Below are 18,975 nucleotides of genomic sequence, written 5' to 3' on the forward strand. Positions count from 1 at the left end.
AAAATAAAACACTCTGTGAGAGTTAATATATAAACTCTTAACACCTAGTTAGCATTAACAAGTGTTAAATGATCAACTCCAGACAGATTTGGGATTTAACACTAAATCAGAGTTAAAAACTCTCCAAAAAGAGTTAAATTAACGCTCATGGTGTGGACCCATATAGACGCTTTAATGTTGAAATCAAATCTGTCAGTGTTAACTTGGGCATGCTGGGTTTGCTGTGTGCTGATGGTTTCATGTCATGAAGCTGCAGACTGAGCGTGCTCACAGTCACGGTTTTAATTTGAAACTCTTCGCATACATTTCCTGTCAGGACTGACAGACGGTGGCGCTGCAGAGCCCTCGTCTTTCTGGGCCATAAAAAGTTCCAGTTCGTAATTTGTGCTGCTGTGAGGAAAAGGAGGGAGGGGAAATGATTAAAGGCACTTTTTATTTTCAGACGTGTTGTTGTTTTTAAATGATTCAGATTCATTCTTGGACTCGTTTACAGCAGCTTTGTGTCGGCCTGAGAGGTTCCTGTTTTGGGGTCCTGATCTCTGTTTTTAGGTTCTGGTTCCTCTTTTGGGTTCTGGTTCTTTTTACTCTTATAGCCTGTCAAGTCTTTCCCTCCTCTGTAAGGTGGCCCCGCCCAATCTGTCCTCACCTGCTGTGATAGTGCTCACCTGTGCTCTGTCGTTCGTGTGTTTAAATCGTATTAAATTAATCCAATTTGATTAATTTTTATTGCTTAAAATGATCAGACTGTGTGACGTCGGCAGTGTCAAAGCTGCTGCGATGGTTCACATCATGTGATGTGATTCACGGCGTCCTGCAGTCAACGGTTCGACCCTCCAACCTGCCGGGGATCGAACAGTACAGGGAAGCGGGGCAGCTGTGACAGATGTGGAGCTACCAGCTGAAACTATCCTCCATTATTCCGATCGGCGTTGCATTTTCATTAAAGCGAATTCCTTTTGGTTCGGTTAAGCCAGACTTTGTCCTCCTGGTTTCGTTTGGTCTGCATGAGTTACTTTCATGAAGACGTTTGAATGTTTCTGTCACTTTTGTAATTCATTTTTGATGCTGGGGGTAAAAGTCAGACAGCGACAGTAATAAACGACCCGAGACAAACTTTTATCCTTATTAAATATAATAAATGTGAGATAAACGCAGTTTCGCTCTCATGAGGTGACATCTTTGTCTCCTTTGAGGCAGTAATCCATCATTTCATTACCAGCAGGACGAACATTAACAGCAGTATATTTGTTTTTGTTGATTTAGTCTTTGAGGTGTTCAGCACTTGTAGTTTTTATAAATAAGGAGTCTTGCTTTGTTCTTTTTATTTCATTTCTTCGATTGAAATGTTTTTCTCCTTTTTATTGCAGTTTTAGTTGATCGTTGTCTTAATCCTTTTTTTCCTGCCTGTAGTACTGCAGTGTGAACACAGGGGGCGGCAACGCGACGTCACCCGGGTTCGCTTCCCTTTAAGGACGCAACGGGTTTTACGTCATCGGAGAGAGATCCAATCGGTGGTCGCCTGCGCATGAGTCCCCGCCCCGTAGAGAAACCGCCATTACAAAATCAAAAACAGAGCTGACAGGTGATCGGCGGCTCGCGCGCAGTTTCGGGAGCAGGTGAGTGTTTCTCAGCTGTTGATCCACTGTTTCTCCGCGGGATTCCGGAGGCTCGTGTGCGGCTGCTCCGGGCCGGTTTATCGGCGGGTTATGGCTCGGTGACTGTTGAGCGACTAACGGCGGGGTTAGCACGCGGTGCTAGCTGCAGCCGTCCGCCGATAAACGGTAACGGCAGGTTCACGTTTTCCATTCACTTGCGGACCGTCTGCGCACAGGTGACCGCCAGGTCAGCGGGCTCGGCGGCGAGGAGGGAGGAAGCTGCCGGGTAGCGCTCAGCCTGTTAGCTAACTGCGCGCCAAGAATCCGCAAAGAGCGAAGAAACAAACAAAAGCCCGCAAAAACCCCCCCAGAGTCAAACCTGAGTGTTCCACACGAGCGCCTGCGCACACACCTGCCCGCGTTTCATTCAGCGAACATTCACAGTAAAGTTAAACTGGGCTCCAGGGATTGATGGCTAGCACCCGCGCTGCCAGACTCGGTTCAGAATTCAGCAGATTTTACAAAGAGACGCACCTGCCAGGTAAAACAGGAGTGACAGATTGCAAGTGCCAACGTGATGGAGTCAGCGGACCTTTCGGCTCATGTCTCCACTCACTGTGTGTTAGTTTCTTCTCTCTGGGTTTGATTTTGATGCAGATGCTCTGACTGCTCAAAGAAAACTTGGGCATGTCTTCAGTTACACACATGGCAGCACACACCTCTCACAGCCTCATGTGTGTGATGGCAGTGTACTGCTTCTGATTAGTCCGGGAGGAAGAATCCTGACCACATGCCCGCTGGTGTGTGTTTGTTTCTTTCCCCTAGGATTCGTGGAGTGTCGGCAACAGGTCAGACATGAGTGACGCAGCGGAGGAGGCAATGGACAGCTCCGCGGTGTCTGAGGAGGAGGTGGAGGACCAGCAGGAACTGTCACAGGAGGACCAGACGAGTCCCAATAAAAGAGGCTCCAAAATCTCAGGTAACGGGGATCAGACGGCGTGAGGGGGTCGGGCCTGTGGGCTGGCTCAGACCAGTGATTTATGTTTGAGTTTGTTTTGGTCGCAGTTGTGGGAGAAATCATCGAAGGGAAACGGGCAAAGAAGACTGTGGAGAGGCTCGACTTCCAGGTGCCGAAACAAAGAGAGAAGCTCAAGATCGGAGACGGTGAGCGACGACGGGCCGTGGCCTCCACTGGTCTCAGCGTGACGTGTACGTGTCTGAACACTGCTGCTGTTCGTCTCTGTCGTTTTCAGGCAGCGGCGATAAATTGGGAGACATTCCTCGCACCAGCTACCAAATCACCAAGATGAAGCCGGCTGACCTGAAACCTCTGCACGCCATCCTGTTCGACAGACCTGGGAAGGTGGGAACGTTTAAACACACAAAACAGAAATCGGTTTTAAAAGCCAGATTACTCAGAGTAAATCCCGCTGAGGGGGTTCTACTTCCTGCCACCTGCTGCTGTATCTGAGAGGACCTCTGCCCACGAGTTGGCAGCAAACACGTTCGCGCTGTGTTTCAGTCAGTGTGGTCCAAACTGAAACTGCCGACTGTGAGAGAAACTTTTTAGTTCTGAAACAAATAAAGATGTCTGAGCGGGAATGTCCGTGTGGGTCAGATCCTCTAAACGCAGGACAAAGGAGACGTGAACAAAACCGTAACGACGATCTCTGCATCGGTGAAACGTCCGGTCTGCTGCCGAGCAGCGTGCGCGCCCTGAGGGGACGTGGCCCCACGGCGCTCTGACCTGTGTGCTGACTAGGGATGGGTATCGAAAACCGGTTCTTGTTGAGAACCGGTTCCCACTGTTTCAATTCCTTGGAATCGTTTGCCATTTTTGCAAACGATTCCCTTATCGATTCCAGTCGCCCCGAATGACGTCACCACGTTGCGGAGCGTCATTTACCTGGCAGGAAACATGGCGCCTAAGCGGCTCAAACGCTCAAAAGTTTGATTATACTTTATGAGAACCGATGACAACAGGGCAACTTGCAAAGTAGATATTTCATTTAAGGGAGGAAACACTACGAATATGCAAAAGCATTTGCTCACAAAACACGCGATGACCTTAAATGAATGTCGTGTTTTTAATTCCACTCCGGACTCGTGACTCTCCCAGCAGCAGCGGTAACGTTTGCACGCCCTCTTCCGTTAATGCGGCAGGTAAATAATCAACTAACAGTGCATATTATGTTAGCGCGATCTGCCTTATTACAAGACCTGCCATTACTGTACATGTAGGTGACCATGATGAGAGAGACAGAGTCTGTGTCATGGTCCTGGGTCGTGCGACCCAGTGTTTTGTGTTTAGTCTGTTTTGATGTTTATTGATTGTTTAGGTTCATTTAGTTATTCCAGCTCATTTGTAATTATATTACCCTTGTATATAGCTTCCCTTGCCCTTCATGTGTTTATGTCCGTGTGTCTTGTGTTGTCAAGTTCATGCTGTCGCTTCTGTCATCTTCCCCTGTACTGAGTCTCCCTGGTTCGTGCGTCTATCTGTCATGAGTCATGTCTGCATGGTTATGTTTAGTTCATGTCATGTCTAATCTCCATGTTTCCTGTTTTACTTTGAAAGTCTGTATTGAATGTCAGTGTATTCAGTTTCACTCCTCCTGTCGTTAAGTTCATGTATATCAGCTGCGTTCCCATGTGTGGCCACTTCCCCTGATCATCCCTCATGTGTATTTAGTCTCTGTGTTTCTTACAGTCTGTGTCGCGTCGTCTGTGTTCCCACCCTCCATGTTTCCATGCCCAGTCTGTTGTATTCTAAGTCATAGCCTTACCTTAGTTCATTTCCAGTTTAGGTTTCTGTTTTAGTTATTGCTTTTGTGCTGCCCTTATTCTTGTTTGTTTCTCTTGCGTTACCAGCCACAATAAAAGGCTCGCTTTTGTTTAAAGTTCACTCCCGTCTGCTCACTTGTGTTCGCACCTGGGTCCACCACACACACCACCGCACGGTCTGTCACAGCGCACCGTGACAGTCTGGCTCAGATGCTGGGAGTTCTCGCTGCAGTCTGCCGGCAGCGTCTCCTTTCAGGCAGGATAGACGAATGTCACCGAGCAGTGACTCAGTTTGTGGTCAAAGGCTTGCACCCGTTTGCCACAGCAGATGATTTTTGGTAAGTGAATGTGTTTAATTGTAGGCAGGGACATTACTGGATATTCTTGTGTAATTGCCACAGAACAATTTATGTTATACTTTGTTATTGCTACAGAAGAATATTTATTTTATTATTTTACATTTACAATTTTTTTTCCTGGGGACCCTGTGACACCCCATTGAAGAGCCGTAGGCTGGATCTCTGAAGCTCTCACTGTTGGGTTTGTAAGGCCATGTTACTCCTAAATTTCTATCTTGTTCAAAGAGAAGATATAAAACAAAGTTCTGAGCTAATCGACCTTAGTGTTCTCCTTTTTAAAAAAAAAAAAAAAACAAAAAGAATCGATAAGAGAATCGATAAAGAATCGAATCGTTAAACAGAATCGAAAATGGAATCGGAATCGTTAAAATCTTATCAATACCCATCCCTAGTGCTGACCGTGTCAGGTGATCGGGCTGACTCTGAGCGCTGTTCCTTCTTTTTCAGATGGCGTTGATAAAGAAGAACCTGCGGCTGTTCAACGGCTTCGCCTTTGATGCCGACAGCGAGCAGTTTGCCAAAAAACGGGAAAAGCTTCTCAAGTAAGTGTGCGCTCAGTATTTCCATGACGGTAACCTACAGACAGAAGGTCAGAGGTCACGCAGCGCTCGGTGCGTTTACGGGAGGTGGGGATTCGTGTGCTTGGGCGGGACGCCCCACGGATAATGCCGTTTAAACGACCTGCTGACCTTCATTCAAACAAAGGGTTGCTGGTTCGATTCCAGCTGGAGACGTGATTTATGAGTTTAAAACTACCAAATCAAACACGGAGTCTCAGACACGTGACCTGTGACTTATCACCTGATCCGTGTGTCCACAAAGCTCCATCCATCCTCTGGGGGGGCGGAGCCTATCCCCAGTAACCATTGGGTGAGAGGCAGAGTACACCTGGACAGGTCGCCAGTCTGACAGGGCGTTTTTATTACCACGTCATATCAAACATGAATATGTGATGTATTACTGCAGTACTACCACTGTACCCCCCAGTGATGACTACAGAGGAGTCCACAGAGCAGACTCCTGCTCTGCGTCACACCATCCTCAGCAAACACCCACTCGGACGTCTTCAGCTGCGTGTCTGAGCGCGCTCAGAGCCGGGGAGCCGTCGCATGGAGCGGTGACCTCTGAGCGTCGGACTTTAACGCGGCGGGCAGCGAGATCGATTAAAAACCTTTTGCCGTGTTCGTGAAACCTTCATCTGTCCACGATGAAGCTCGTTCTCTGGCTAACCGCTGACTCTCTCCGTGCAGGAACTCAAACTTCACAAACAGCAAGCTGAAGGTGGTCTGCAGCGTGCTGGATCTGGAGAAGAAAGGAACCCACTCGGACCTGGTGGACCGAATCCTGACCTTCCTCACTGCACCGAAGAACAGTGGCAAGGTGAGCTGAGCTACCTGTGGCGCCGAGACTCTCCTGGACCTGAGCTTTTCAGTTTTTATTAAACGTGTCCTCTGACCTTCGGCAGCGGCTGCTAGTGAAGAAGAAGAGGAAATCGAAGAAGAAGCTGTCGGGCGACGACCCGATGGTGAAGAAGAAGAACAAAACCAAAACCGCCAGCTCGGCGTCCAGCCCCAAGAAGTCCAAAACAGGAAGCAAGTCCAAAGCCATCGTCATGGACTCGAGCAGCGACGAAGACGACGATGAGGAAGACGAGAAGGCGGGAGCTTCGGCGGAGGCGGAAGGATCAGACGCTGAGGAAAAACCGTCAGAGAAAGAGGAGGAGGAGCAGTCTGACAAGTCTGAGGAGTCTGCGGAGGAGGTGGTGGTGAGCACAGAGTGAAGCAGGTGGAGCAGAAGATGATCAGCTGACAGGAAACGGTCTGACCTGTGTGTGTGTGTGTGTGTGTGTGTGTGTTCCAGTCCAAGTCCAGCAGAGGGAGTAAGCGAGCACGGACACCAGCGAAGAAGACGGGTCTTCCCAAAAAGCGATCAAAGAAGGAAGTTTCAGATGAGTCGGAGTCGGACAGCGATGCAGATGAGAAGGTAAACACGCGAGCAGAGCGATATGGCCAAAAATATGTATCATGATATAAATTTGAAAATTTGCGATAACGATATAACTGACGATGTAATTGATGCGAGACAAAATACAACTCCACAACTTTACTAGTGCAAAACCCCATCCATTTATTTTCACTTAAACAAGCAGCTGTTTTATGTACATTAAAGCTATATAAACATTTAACAGTGCAAATGCAAATTCTTTGCTGAAAGTTTAACCAAAAGGCATTTCCAGTAGAAATGGGCTGACATATCCTGAGTTAACCATGTACAACATCCACTGAAGTTAAAAAGAGGAGCTTTGCAACATTAAACTGCAGTGAGCCAAATAAAAAAGTCAAATATGTATTTTTCGGACCATAAGGTGCACGGGATTATAAGACACATCAAGGGAAACAAAGCAGTCAGATAAATCAAACTTTATTCAACTCATTCTTTTTTTTTTAAAGTGTGCGTGTTAGTCCCCATAGGGAAATAGTTCCTCTGCATTTAACCCATTCACCCAGTGAAGCAGTGGGCAGCCACCAGTGCAGCGCCCGGGGAGCAGTGTGTAGGGACGGTACCTTGCTCAGGGGTACCTCAGGGTAGCCATTCAGTGGAGTCGAACCCCCGACCTTCCGATCATGGGGCCACCACTCTACCTACTGAGCTATCCCTGCCCCTTCTTTTTTTTTTTTCTTCTTGCTTCCTCCACTTCTGGAGGATCGTGGCTCAAGAGTTGGGAGTTTGTCTTGTAATCAGAAGGTGGCCGGTTTGAGCCCCGGCTCGGACAGTCTCGGTCGTTGTGTCCTTGGGCAATTTTAATCTCGTTGGTTGGATCTTAGACTTCTTAACTGATAGATCACAGTGTGTGAGAATAAACGGCTGTTTTTCCAAACAGCTGAACTCTTCCACTGGCTCACCACAAGGTTGCTGTCTCTCTCCTCTTTTGTATATTTTGTACACTAATGACTGTCGCAGTACACAGGCCAACAGGCATTTCATCAAATATGCAGATGACACAGTCATTGTAAGCCTCCTTCATGGTGAAGAGGATTCCCATGGGCCTGTTGTGGAGGAGTTTGTTTCATGGTGTGATCAGTCCTTCTTAATGATCAACACCTTGAAAACCAAGGACATGGTTATAGATTTCAGGAAGTCATCCCCTCATCCTGCGCTTACAGTGGTAAATGGTGCAGCCATTGAAATGGTGGATAGTTACAAGTACTTGGGGGTTGTTCTTGATAAGACTCTGTCCTTTGAGTCACATCTTGCTGCTACAGTGAAAAAGGCCCAACAAAGACTTTTTAAGGAGGTTGAGAGGTTTTAATGTTTCATCTGAAATGATGACTCTCTTTTATAAAAGTTTTATTGAATCTGTTTTAACTTTCTGTATCATTGCTTGGTACGGTAGTATGTCCATGGATAATAAGACCAGACTTAACAATCTGGTTAAAGTGGCGGGCAAGATTTCAGGGAGGTCTCAGGTCCAGCTTGTGGACTTTTATAACAGGCAGGTGCTGAGGAAGGCAACTTCTGTCCTGTTGTGCTCAGATCATCCTCTCTTTAACGATTTTCAACTGCTTCCATCAGGTCGTCGTTATAAAATGACTGCAGTGAAGACAAAGCGACACAAATTGTCGTTTGTACCTAGTGCTATTATCTTAATTAACAACACTAAATTGTAAGTGTTGTTGCCATTGCACATTGCACTTTTTTCGATGGAATATCTAGGTTGTTTTATCAGGCTTATATTATAGAATTTTTTTAATGAGTGTACGTGATGTGTTGGTTGTATGTTTGTTTGTTTTGACATACTGCGAATCAATTTCCCATCAGGGACAATAAAGTTACCATTGACCATTGACTGTCTGTGAAGGTTCTCAGTCATCGTAGTCAAAGGAGCTTGCAAAGAAAAGCGTCTGGACTTCTTTAAGTTGCTTGAAGACGTTTCACCTCTCATCCGAGAAGCTTCTTCAGTTCTAAGGTCAAATGGTGGAGAGTCCCAGATATAAACCTAGTGGGAGTGACCCCCCACAGAGGGACAAAAGGACCCCCTGATGATCCTCTAATCGCCTGAGCCAAGGTGTGAAACTGGGTGTGGGTCCCAATCAGCCAGAGTTTCGGGTGTGTTCATTGTGAAACCTGGCCCCACCTTATCATGTGAATTCCTGAGGTCAGATGGTCCAGGATGTGAGTGGGCGTTAAGGCGTCTGGGAAGGATCTCAAAACTGGATTATAGATGGCAGAGAGTTGGTGTCATAAACCCCGCCTCTGTTCAAAGATGGTCGCTCACAGTGGACATAGATGCTTCTTTCACTCCTCTTTCAAACCATCTGTCCTCTCTGTCCAAAATGTGAACGTTGGCATCCTCGAAAGAGTGACCTTTGACCTTAAGATGCAGATGGAGTGCTGAGTCTTGTCCTGTGGAGGTGGCTCTTCTGTGTTGTGCCATGCGCTTGTGAAGTGGCTGTTTGGTCTCTCCGATGTAGAGGTCTGAGCATTCCTCGCTGCACTGTACAGCATACACCACATTGTTAAGTTTGTGTTTTGGCGTTTTGTCTTTCGGGTGAACCAGTTTCTGTCTGAGCGTGTTGCTGGGTCTGAAATACACTGGGATGTTGTGCTTGGAGAAAACTCTCCTGAGTTTCTCTGATACACCGGCTACATAGGGGATGACAATGTTGTTGCGTCTGTCCTTCTTATCCTCCCTCGCTGGTGTCTGGTCTTCTTTTCTGTGCCTCTTTGCTGACTTTAAGAACGCCCATTTAGGATAGCTGCAGGTTTTGAGTGCTTCCTTTACATGTGTGTGTTCCTTCTTTTTTCCTTCAGGCTTAGAGGGAACATGTTCTGCCCGGTGGTGTAGGGTCCTGATTACTCCAAGTTTGTGTTCCAGAGGGTGATGGGAGTCAAAGAGGAGGTACTGGTCCGTGTGTGTGGGCTTCCGGTAAACTTCGATGTTGAGGTTGCCGTTCTCTTCAATGTGCACAGCGCAGTCCAGGAAAGGCAGACAGTTGTCCTTTGTGTCTTCCCTGGTGAACTTGATGTTTTTATCCACAGCGTTAATGTGCGCAGTGAAGGAATCCACTTCTTGTGTCTTGATTTTGACCAAGGTGTCGTCCACATATCTGTACCAGTGGCTGGGTACTCTTCCTTTGAAAGAGCCAAGAGCCTTCCTTTCCACTTCCTCCATGTAAAGGTTGCTACAATAGGTGACACGGGGGAGCCCATGGCACAGCCATGTTTTTGTCTGTAGAAGCTTTCGTTGTACTTGAAGTATGTAGTGGTGAGGCAGAGGTCTAACAGTGTGCAGATCTGATCGGGTGTGAAGTTGGTCCTGTCCTCCAAGGAGCTGTCTTCTTGTCGTTTTCTGACAGTCTCCACGGCCTCCGTGGTGGGTATGCAGGTGAAGAGAGAGACTACATCAAAGGACACCATGGTTTCATCTGGATCCAGGGTAAGTTTCTGGACCTTGTCGGTGAAGTCGGTGGAGTTCTTGATGTGGTGTGGGGTGTTCCCCACGAGAGGCGCAAGGATGGTAGCAAGGTGTTTAGCAATGTTATAAGTGGCTGAGTTTATGCTACTGACTATGGGTCTGAGTGGGACAGCTTCCTTGTGGATTTCAGGAAGTCCATAGATGCAGGGTATGGCATCCCCTGGGTAAAGGCGGTGATATGTAAGGCGGTCAATGATTTTGTCCTTTTCAAAGTCTTGAAGGCAAGCTATAACTTTCTTTTTTTAGCTGCTTGTGGGGTCTCGCTTTAAGGCTTCGTAGGTATTGTTGTCACTGAGGAGAGTAGTGATCTTTGTGTGGTAATCTGTAGTGTTTAGGACCACGGTGCATCTTCCCTTATCAGCTGGTAAAACAGTGATGTTGTGGTCTTTTCTTGTATTGTGAGGTTGGATGGAGGGACTTTGGCACTGGAGAGCGTGGCTGAGACTTTCATCCTGATTTGCTCTGCTTCTGTCTGTGATAATTTATTGTAACATTAAAGTGTGAAGTATTTATTAATATGTAAATGTGAAAATGTATTTATGTATTTATTTATTCTTATTGATATATTGTATACTGTGGTGGAAGGTTGGGATTTAAGAATTTACCTGAGAGTGGAATAATGGTTTAGTCTGTGACAGCTGAACATATTTAAGGCTGCCAGTTGTCATTAGAGGATGGATTTTTGTGCTGTGAAGAAGCTCGACAAATTAATTGTGGTAAGGAGCGCCATATAGCAAATAAATACTTTGTTCCACTACACTTGCCTTGGTCTGTCTCACTGTCTTTCCAGCCGCTAGGGGCTGCCCTGTTACAAGCATTTTGGGCAAATGTTCAAACTCGCATCAGCCTGTGGGACAGGTGTCTGCTCCGGTGTGAGCAGCTGAACATTGCAGGTTTGTCACAGACCAGTTCTGTTGCAGGGTGTCAAATGTTTCCTCCAGGTCCATCACAGCATCTTGGTTACGACAGAGGTATCCAAATCCATGATCACTGTGAGAATTTTCCCATCTCCACTGACATCACGGCATCAGCCAAGCTTCACCTGTTTATAATGACAGGTGCTGCTCAGTTTAAGTCCTCGAGTAAATATATGGCATTTGGGGAATGAATAATCAAATAAAGGCATGTTAGAAAATGAATCTGTGCAGTGTCTTGATGCATGCTCAATCATCCAGGTAAGGAAATCCCAAAAGGTTGATTCTGTTCATCTGGACGTTTTCATTGGGAGAAATGTTTTGTCACTCATCCAGGTGACTTCTTCAGTCTCAGCTGACTGCAGGTTTCCCCAACCATATAAACAGGACATTTGCACAATGACTGAAACCAGCACCACTGAATGAACAATGGCGTGGGAGCTCAGTTCCTTGATCATTAATATGCGAATTGTTATGACCATTGAACAAAGCCAATTGATGAAGGCCTAAGGAGCTTGGAAAGAAAAGCGTCTGGACTTCTTTGAGTTGCTTGAAGACGTTTCACCTCTCATCCGAGAAGCTTCTTCAGTTCTAAGGTCAAATGGTGGAGAGTCCCAGATATAAACCTAGTGGGAGTTTCCCCCCACAGAGGGACAAAAGGACCCCTGATGATCCTCTAATCGTCTGAGCCAAGGTGTAAAACTGGGTGTGGGTCACAATCAGCCAGGGTTTCGGGTGTGTTCATTGTGAAACCTGGCCCCACTCTATCATGTGATTTCCTGAGGTCAGATGGTCCAGGATGTGAGTGGGCGTTAAGGCGTCTGGGAAGGATCTCAAAACTGGATTATAGATGGCAGAGAGTTGGTGTCGTAAACCCCGCCTCTGTTCAAAGATGGTCGCTCACAGTGGACATAGATGCTTCTTTCATCTATGTCCACGCAACTAGGGATGGGTATCGAAAACCGGTTCTTGTTGAGAACCGGTTCCCACTGTTTCAGTTCCTTGGAATCGTTTGCCATTTTTGCAAACGATTCTCTTATCAATTCCAGTCGCCCCGAATGATGTCACCACGTTGCGGAGCATCATTTACCTGGCAGGAAACACGGCGGCTCAAACGCTCAAAAGTTTGGTTACACTTTACGAGAACGGATGACAACAGGGCAACTTGCAATACTTGCAAAGTAGAGATTTCATTTACGGGCAGCGGTAACGTTTGCACGTCCTCTCCCGTTAATGCGGCAGGTAAATAATCAACTAACATATTATGTTAGCGTGATCTGCCTTATTACAAACCTGCCATTACTGTGCATTTAGTGACCATGATGAGACAGAGTCTGGCTCAGATGCTGGCAGTTCTCGCTGCAGTCTGCCGGTAGCGTCTCCTTTCAGGCAGGATAGACGAACGTCACCGAGCAGTGACTGAGTTTGTGGTCAAAGGCTTGCACCCGTTTGCCACAGCAGATGATTTTCAGTAAGTGAATGTGTTTAATTGTAGGCAGGGACATTACTGGATATTCTTGTGTAATTGCTACAGAATAATTTATGTTATACTTTGTTATTGCTACAGAAGAATATTTATTCTATTATTTTACATTTACAGTTTTTTTCCTGGGGACCCTGTGACACCCCATTGAAGAGCCGCAGGCTGGATCTCTTAAGATCTCACTGCTGGGTTTGTAAGGCCATGTTACTCCTAAATTTCTATCTTGTTCAAAGAGAAGATATAAAACAAAGTTCTGAGCTAATCGACCTTAGTGTTCTCCTTTTTTAAAAAGAATCGTTAAACAGAATCGAAAATGGAATCGAATCGTGAAAATCTTATCAATACCCATCCCTAGATGCAACAACATTGTCATCCCCTATGTAGCCGGTGTATCAGAGAAACTCAGGAGAGTTTTCTCCAAGCACAACATCCCAGTGTATTTCAGACCCAGCAACACGCTCAGACACAAACTGGTTCACCCGAAAGACAAAACGCCAAAACACAAACTTAACAATGTGGTGTATGCTGTACAGTGCAGCGAGGAATGCTCAGACCTCTACATCAGAGAGACCAAACAGCCACTTCACAAGCGCATGGCACAACACAGAAGAGCCACCTCCACAGGACAAGACTCAGCAGTCCATCTGCATCTAAAGGTCAAAGGTCACTCTTTCGAGGATGCCAATGTTCACATTTTGGACAGAGAGGACAGATGGTTTGAAAGAGGAGTGAAAGAAGCCATCTATGTCCACTGTGAGCGACCATCTTTGAACAGAGGCGGGGTTTACGACACCAACTCTCTGCCATCTATAATCCAGTTTTGAGATCCTTCCCAGACGCCTTAACGCCCACTCACATCCTGGGCCATCTGACCTCAGGAAATCACATGATAAGGTGGGGCCAGGTTTCACAATGAGCTCACCCGAAACTCTGGCTGATTGGGACCCACACCCAGTTTCACACCTTGGGTCATGTGATTAGAGGATCATCAGGGGGTCCTTTTGTCCCTCTGTGGGGGGTCACTCCCACTAGGTTTATATCTGGGACTCTCCACCATTTGACCTTAGAACTGAAGAAGCTTCTCGGATGAGAGGTGAAACGTCTTCAAGCAACTTAAAGAAGTCCAGACGCTTTTCTTTCCAAGCTCCTTTGACTTGGGCAAGACTCTTCACCCGTTGCCTACTGGTGGTGGTCAGAAGGGCCGATGGCGCGATATGGCAGCCTCACTTCTGTCAGTCTGCCCCGGGTTCTGGCTACAACTGTAGCTGCCTCCACCCGTGTGTGACTGTGTGTTGGGATGACTGGGTGTGTAAAGCGCTTTGGGGTCTCTAGGCGGGACTAGTGAAAGCACTATACAAATACAGGCCATTTACCATTTCTGTAACATTGATTTATTAATGTTGAATTCTCTGGCAGCTGCTCTGTTCCCACGTTGTTGCAGTATATTAATGACTAACCTCGTATTGTGGATGGATTATCTCAGTTGTTCTCCTGACTGAAGTTTGGTCCGTTTACAGCATCCTGCTATGCGATTGCATTTGTCTCTAACCATCAGGAACCCTCACGTTAACTTTTATCGAGTGGGAAAAAGTTAGCGTTCATCCTCCAGCTTCAGTGTTTGTGTTATGCTAACATAGCTGTGTCGCTAGCATTCGTATATCATTATATAGCAGCTAGCCCAACTTCAGTAACCCTACAAACGTCACTGCTGTTTAGCTTTCTGTCTTCATTTATGTTGGAAGTGACAGCAGAGCTGTACGTTTTAATTTTTTCAGAAATCTCTGTCAGAACATGCTATATCATGTTTAGGTAACTAGCAAAACTAGCGAGCTAACTTCCTGCTAACTTCTAACTCAGTTAAATGTAATGAATCCTGTTTTCATGGATGCCTGGATGTTAAACTTCATAGTTCCACCTGGTAAAGCAGCAACACTGATCATTTTATTAAAGGTGAAAGAATTTAGACCGTTTTTAACTCTCAGTGATGTTTGTTTGACTTCGGGACCTTAAAGGACTGAGTTTAGGACCCATATTACTCCCAGATTTACGAGCACCTTAGTCCAACACTGTAATGCAAGTTTGATTCACAATTTATTGTCAATCAAATTCATTCATTGACGCAGCTGAAGCTTCCTCACGTTACAAACACGTCTTCATCCAGATGCAGGCTGATGTTCCCGGAAACCACCGCCTGGACCACATCCTCCTCCAGCAGCTCTCTGTGACCATCCTCTCGCTCTGCAGAGTCGATGATGGCGGCTGTAACAGCCATAATAGTGCGGTGTCTCCTTAAGACAGCCTAATTTGATGTTTAGTGATGTCACGGGTGCCCTCTGTAGAGTGTGGGAGAAGCGTGCTCGCACACCTCATGTGTTTACCTCATTAACTCAACGTAACGTTACAGGTTGTATGAACTCTGCTCGCTTCATGTATGATGAGACAGCAGCCGTTCAGTCGGGCTTGTAAGGTTGGCGTTTATTAAAGGACAAACACTGTGGAATTCCCACTGCCACTATGGTCGCAAGCTTTTGACTGTCCTGCTGAGTGTGTCGGCTGCCTCTAACCACTGAATACAGCCCACGTTACATGATTTCTTTTCCAGCCCAGGAAGAAGAAAGCCGCTGCAGCCAAACCTGCGGCCAAGACGAAGAAGGCGGACAGCAGCAGCCACCGCAGGAACAACACAGGTGAGCTCGTCTCATCGATCAGTGTGACCTGTGATCAGAGGTCTGCGGCGTCGCGCTCATGTTGATCCCAGGTGTGGGTCCGACCCAGGTAGCTCAAAGTTTAACGCCCAGTTTGCAGGTAAAAACCATAAATTTATGTTTCACAGCGAAGTGCTCACTGAGACTTTAGGTGACAACCGTTAACCTTGTTACCAAAATAAGAGCCCTCAGAAATGAGGCAGCTGAAGGTGTGACGAAGACTTCCTGTTCTGATGTTTACCCAGGCTCGTCCAAAACATCCTGATTGGTCAGAATATGAGTCAGTTTAGTTCCTAATGAATTGGCCACTGCGTGTTTCGGAGCGACCTCCACAGTGAGGACGATGATGTCAGAGACCTGGCTGTAAATCTCCTGTTCTTCTTCTTCGTGTGTTTTTCTGCGGCTCGTTGTCGTGCAGCGGAGGACAGCTCGGACGACGACGAGCCGCTGATCAAGATGGTGAAGAAGGGGCCGAGCGACGAGCAGCTGAAGGAGACGGTGCAGAGTCTGCTGAAGGAGGCCAACCTGGAGGAGATGACCATGAAGCAGATCTGCCAGAGGGTCAGTCTCCCTGCTTCTTGTGTTACCATGGTTACAGATGCTGCGCAGTGTGGACAGGTGGGGGCGTCACCCTCAGGCTGCAGCAGCTGTCCAAACATGTGGCTCGAGGGCCCAGAAAAGGCCTGCCCACACACACACACACACACACACACACACACAGTGTCGGTACTCTAACTCTGACATAATGCTCACCCTCACCCTCACCCAACTGTAACTTGGGTGAGACTTTGTCTCAGACTTGTGGGGACGGACACGTTGGTCCCCACAAGTAAACCAGCTGACTGAGGGGGTCAGGGGGGTGCGCGTGTGTGTGTGTGCGCGCGCGTGCGTGCGTGCGTGCGTGCGTGCATGTGTGTGCGTGTCACAGCTCAGTTTGTCTGACGGTGAGGCGTGACACTCTGTTCCAGGTGTTTGACACGTACCCCGAGCACGACCTGAGCACCAAGAAGGACTTCATCAAACAGACCGTCAAATCTGTGAGTGTACACACACACACACACACACACACACACACACACACACACACACGCTGTTCTTCCTGATGGTGTGGGGACATTAGTGCAGTGCTTTGCTGTCCACAGTAAAGGGCAGCAGCAGGTCAGAGGCGTGTCTGCCACAGGCTTCATCTCTGAGCAGTCGCTGCATGCTGTGGGTCACATGTTTGTCATTCCTCAAAACAAGTACTCTATTACACAGAATACTCGTTACCTACTCTGTAATTGTCGTCCAACAATATAAACTGAGCTACAGTCGCACACACTGACACGGAGCCCATGACGACACGCACACAAAGAGACTTCAGAGCGGTCGTCACGGTGATTGTGAAACATGAGCAGGTGCAGGCGGGGCTGCAGCCTGACTGCTCACCTGTGTGTTACCTGCTGAAGCTCCAGCCCCGCTCATCAGCCAACAGGAGATCAGCTGATTTATTCCCAGGTTACCGTCCTCCTCGATGTCAGGTTAATATTTACAGGTGAATAGAAACGTGTCAGGTTTGCTTTCTGTTGAGGTGAAATGCTTCTCACATACAGGAAGTTGTAGATTAAAGCCATGCACCAAATCTTTCTTGATAAACCACAATTAACGAGTCTTTTACAAATGACTATAAATACTTGAACATCACAGACATTACGTACAGTATTTAATGACAGCAGGAAGTGTCTGTTGTGGGCTTTTATTGTGAAAGGTAAGGAGGAAAAGGTTTGCTGATGTCCAGTAGGGTCCTCTCAGAGCAGCTTCATCTTGCTGTTTCTTTAAAAACCAAAACAGGAAGCGAGTCGGTGCGTCACCATGTTTATCAAAACCACACATGTTAGAAACCATTTGATTGGCTGCTGCGTGTGGACGCGTTTCTCATTCTGCAGCCACCTGAGCCGCCACCAAAACCCCGCCCTCCTCGCTCGCTGTCACCGTTCGGTCTGCAAACAGGAAGTTCACAAACCGCCGTCATGTGTTGTTTTTCACTTTGTTTCTTTACGTTCATGTACAGAACTGTGCAAAAGTCTTGAGCCTCACAGGAAGAAACGCTGATGAAGGTCTGAGGAACAGGACCTCAGCATTACTGAAGCGGCGTAGCGTCACCCTGCACGTCCTCGCGCTGAGCTGAAGGATCAAACTCTGTATTTACACGTGTGAAATCATACAGCTCTTCTAACACACGTGGGCTCAAGACCTTTGCACAGTACTGCAGCCGTTTAACCATCAAAGCACAGACCCTGCCATTTGGTGACCCCGCCTCTGCCACGCGGCGGTGCATCATGGGAACGGCGAGGGTTTGGGGTGCTCTGGTCTCACAGGTGAACCCTGCAGGTGTTCCTCAGCTGTGTTTTCTCTCCTCACAGCTCATCACATGAAGACGGGAAGGGAACGACCTCGGCCAGCAGCTCCTCCCCCCACATCTGCTTTCTCTTTTATATACGTTTTTTTTATTCCTGCGTGGAGCTCTCACGTGAACTCATCACTGTTGTGTCGCCCGCTGTCGAGTCCAGAGCAGAAGCTGTTTGTCTGAGGAACAGGAAGTAAAGAGAGCGTGACTCCGGGAGAGCCGAGCTCTGGACTCTGTCGTAGTCGAAGCTTTTCTCGAGTTTTCTTCTGTTGTTTTGTTCTCGTTTGAATCTTCTGAGATGTGCTGAAAAACTTTGATTAAAATTCTACCTTTTTTCAACAAACTCGTCTCCGAGCGCTTTCTAACCCACCAACTCCTCACAGCCACCAAACAGGAAACGGCAGCCTCAAACTCAGGAACAGGAAGTCTCCACCTGATCATCAGCGCTGCGTGGCGTTAGTTTCAGGGACTTCCTTAAAGCCTGGACATGTTTCAGGGCCGAAGTAATTCCAGAGTCACTAAGAATGAGGAAACAGAGTGCAGACAGGAGCACCCGAGGAGACCAGTTCATTAACAAACAGAACTGATGCTCAACATTATAACAAGGCTGTGCAAAGTTACTTATGTTGGTAACATCAACAAAGACGAGCGGAGACATGACAGCGATTGTTGTAGAAATCTGAGGACATGGGATTGTTTCGGCAGCAGTAAGTAAGGGATCGTTCAAACCGTGCTTTTCTCTCCTGAAACTAACGGATAACAGGACACCTTTCAGCGTTTGACTCTGAAGCTTACTGTGCAGCGTGCCGACAGTCTGCCGATGTTGTATTGAGATGTTGATGACATGTGAGCAGCGACAACCCTAACCCAGCGATCTGGGCTTTGACCGAACTGCTGAGTGCATACTGTCAGAATCACTTGATGCTCTTCGCTGCCGTTCAGCTCTGCATCTCCAGGTGCAGGAAATGTTCCCGCCTCTCCTCAGGGTTGAAATTTACTGCTCGTGTGTCTGAGTCGGATGCTTACACGCACGCCATCTGCGGGTTGGGGGGGTCCCTGCAACTCAGGGAACACAGGTTTTAGACGTGTCCTTGACCCAACACAGCTGATTTAAATGGCTAAACAACCTCCTTGATGTGTCGTGAAGTTCTCCAGAGACCTGGTAATGGACTAATCATGTGATTCAGGTGTGCTGACCCAGGGTGAGATCTAGAACCTGCAGGATACTGGCCCTTGGAGTTCCCCACCCTGAGTGTTCAATACAAAAATTGTA

The 18,975-nt window shown here is 47.3% G+C and overlaps 1 protein-coding gene across 2 annotated transcripts; it reads left to right on the top strand.

Moving 5' to 3' along the window:
• The first annotated feature begins 1,438 nt into the window (after window positions 1-1,438).
• Window positions 1,439-18,045, top strand: dek (DEK proto-oncogene). Of its 2 annotated transcripts, none has more exons than XM_085292922.1 (12): window positions 1,439-1,616; window positions 2,421-2,574; window positions 2,661-2,759; window positions 2,849-2,958; window positions 5,186-5,280; window positions 5,989-6,118; window positions 6,204-6,497; window positions 6,599-6,721; window positions 15,214-15,298; window positions 15,735-15,877; window positions 16,285-16,353; window positions 17,719-18,045. In XM_085292922.1, the coding sequence occupies exons 2-12, from the start codon at window positions 2,451-2,453 to the stop codon at window positions 17,728-17,730; spliced, it is 1,284 nt and encodes a 427-aa protein (XP_085149048.1). In that variant the 5' UTR covers window positions 1,439-1,616; window positions 2,421-2,450; the 3' UTR covers window positions 17,731-18,045. The 2 variants fall into 2 exon arrangements, with proteins under 2 accessions (XP_085149048.1, XP_085149047.1); XM_085292921.1 differs by having other exon boundaries at window positions 1,442-1,616; window positions 6,204-6,503.
• The last annotated feature ends 930 nt before the right edge of the window (window positions 18,046-18,975 follow it).

This window comes from Mchenga conophoros, linkage group LG11 (assembly GCF_057382185.1).
Source record: "Mchenga conophoros isolate Kocher_MC1m ecotype Shallow Benthic linkage group LG11, M_conophoros_male_GT1.1, whole genome shotgun sequence".
NCBI classification, from domain to species: domain Eukaryota; kingdom Metazoa; phylum Chordata; class Actinopteri; order Cichliformes; family Cichlidae; genus Mchenga; species Mchenga conophoros.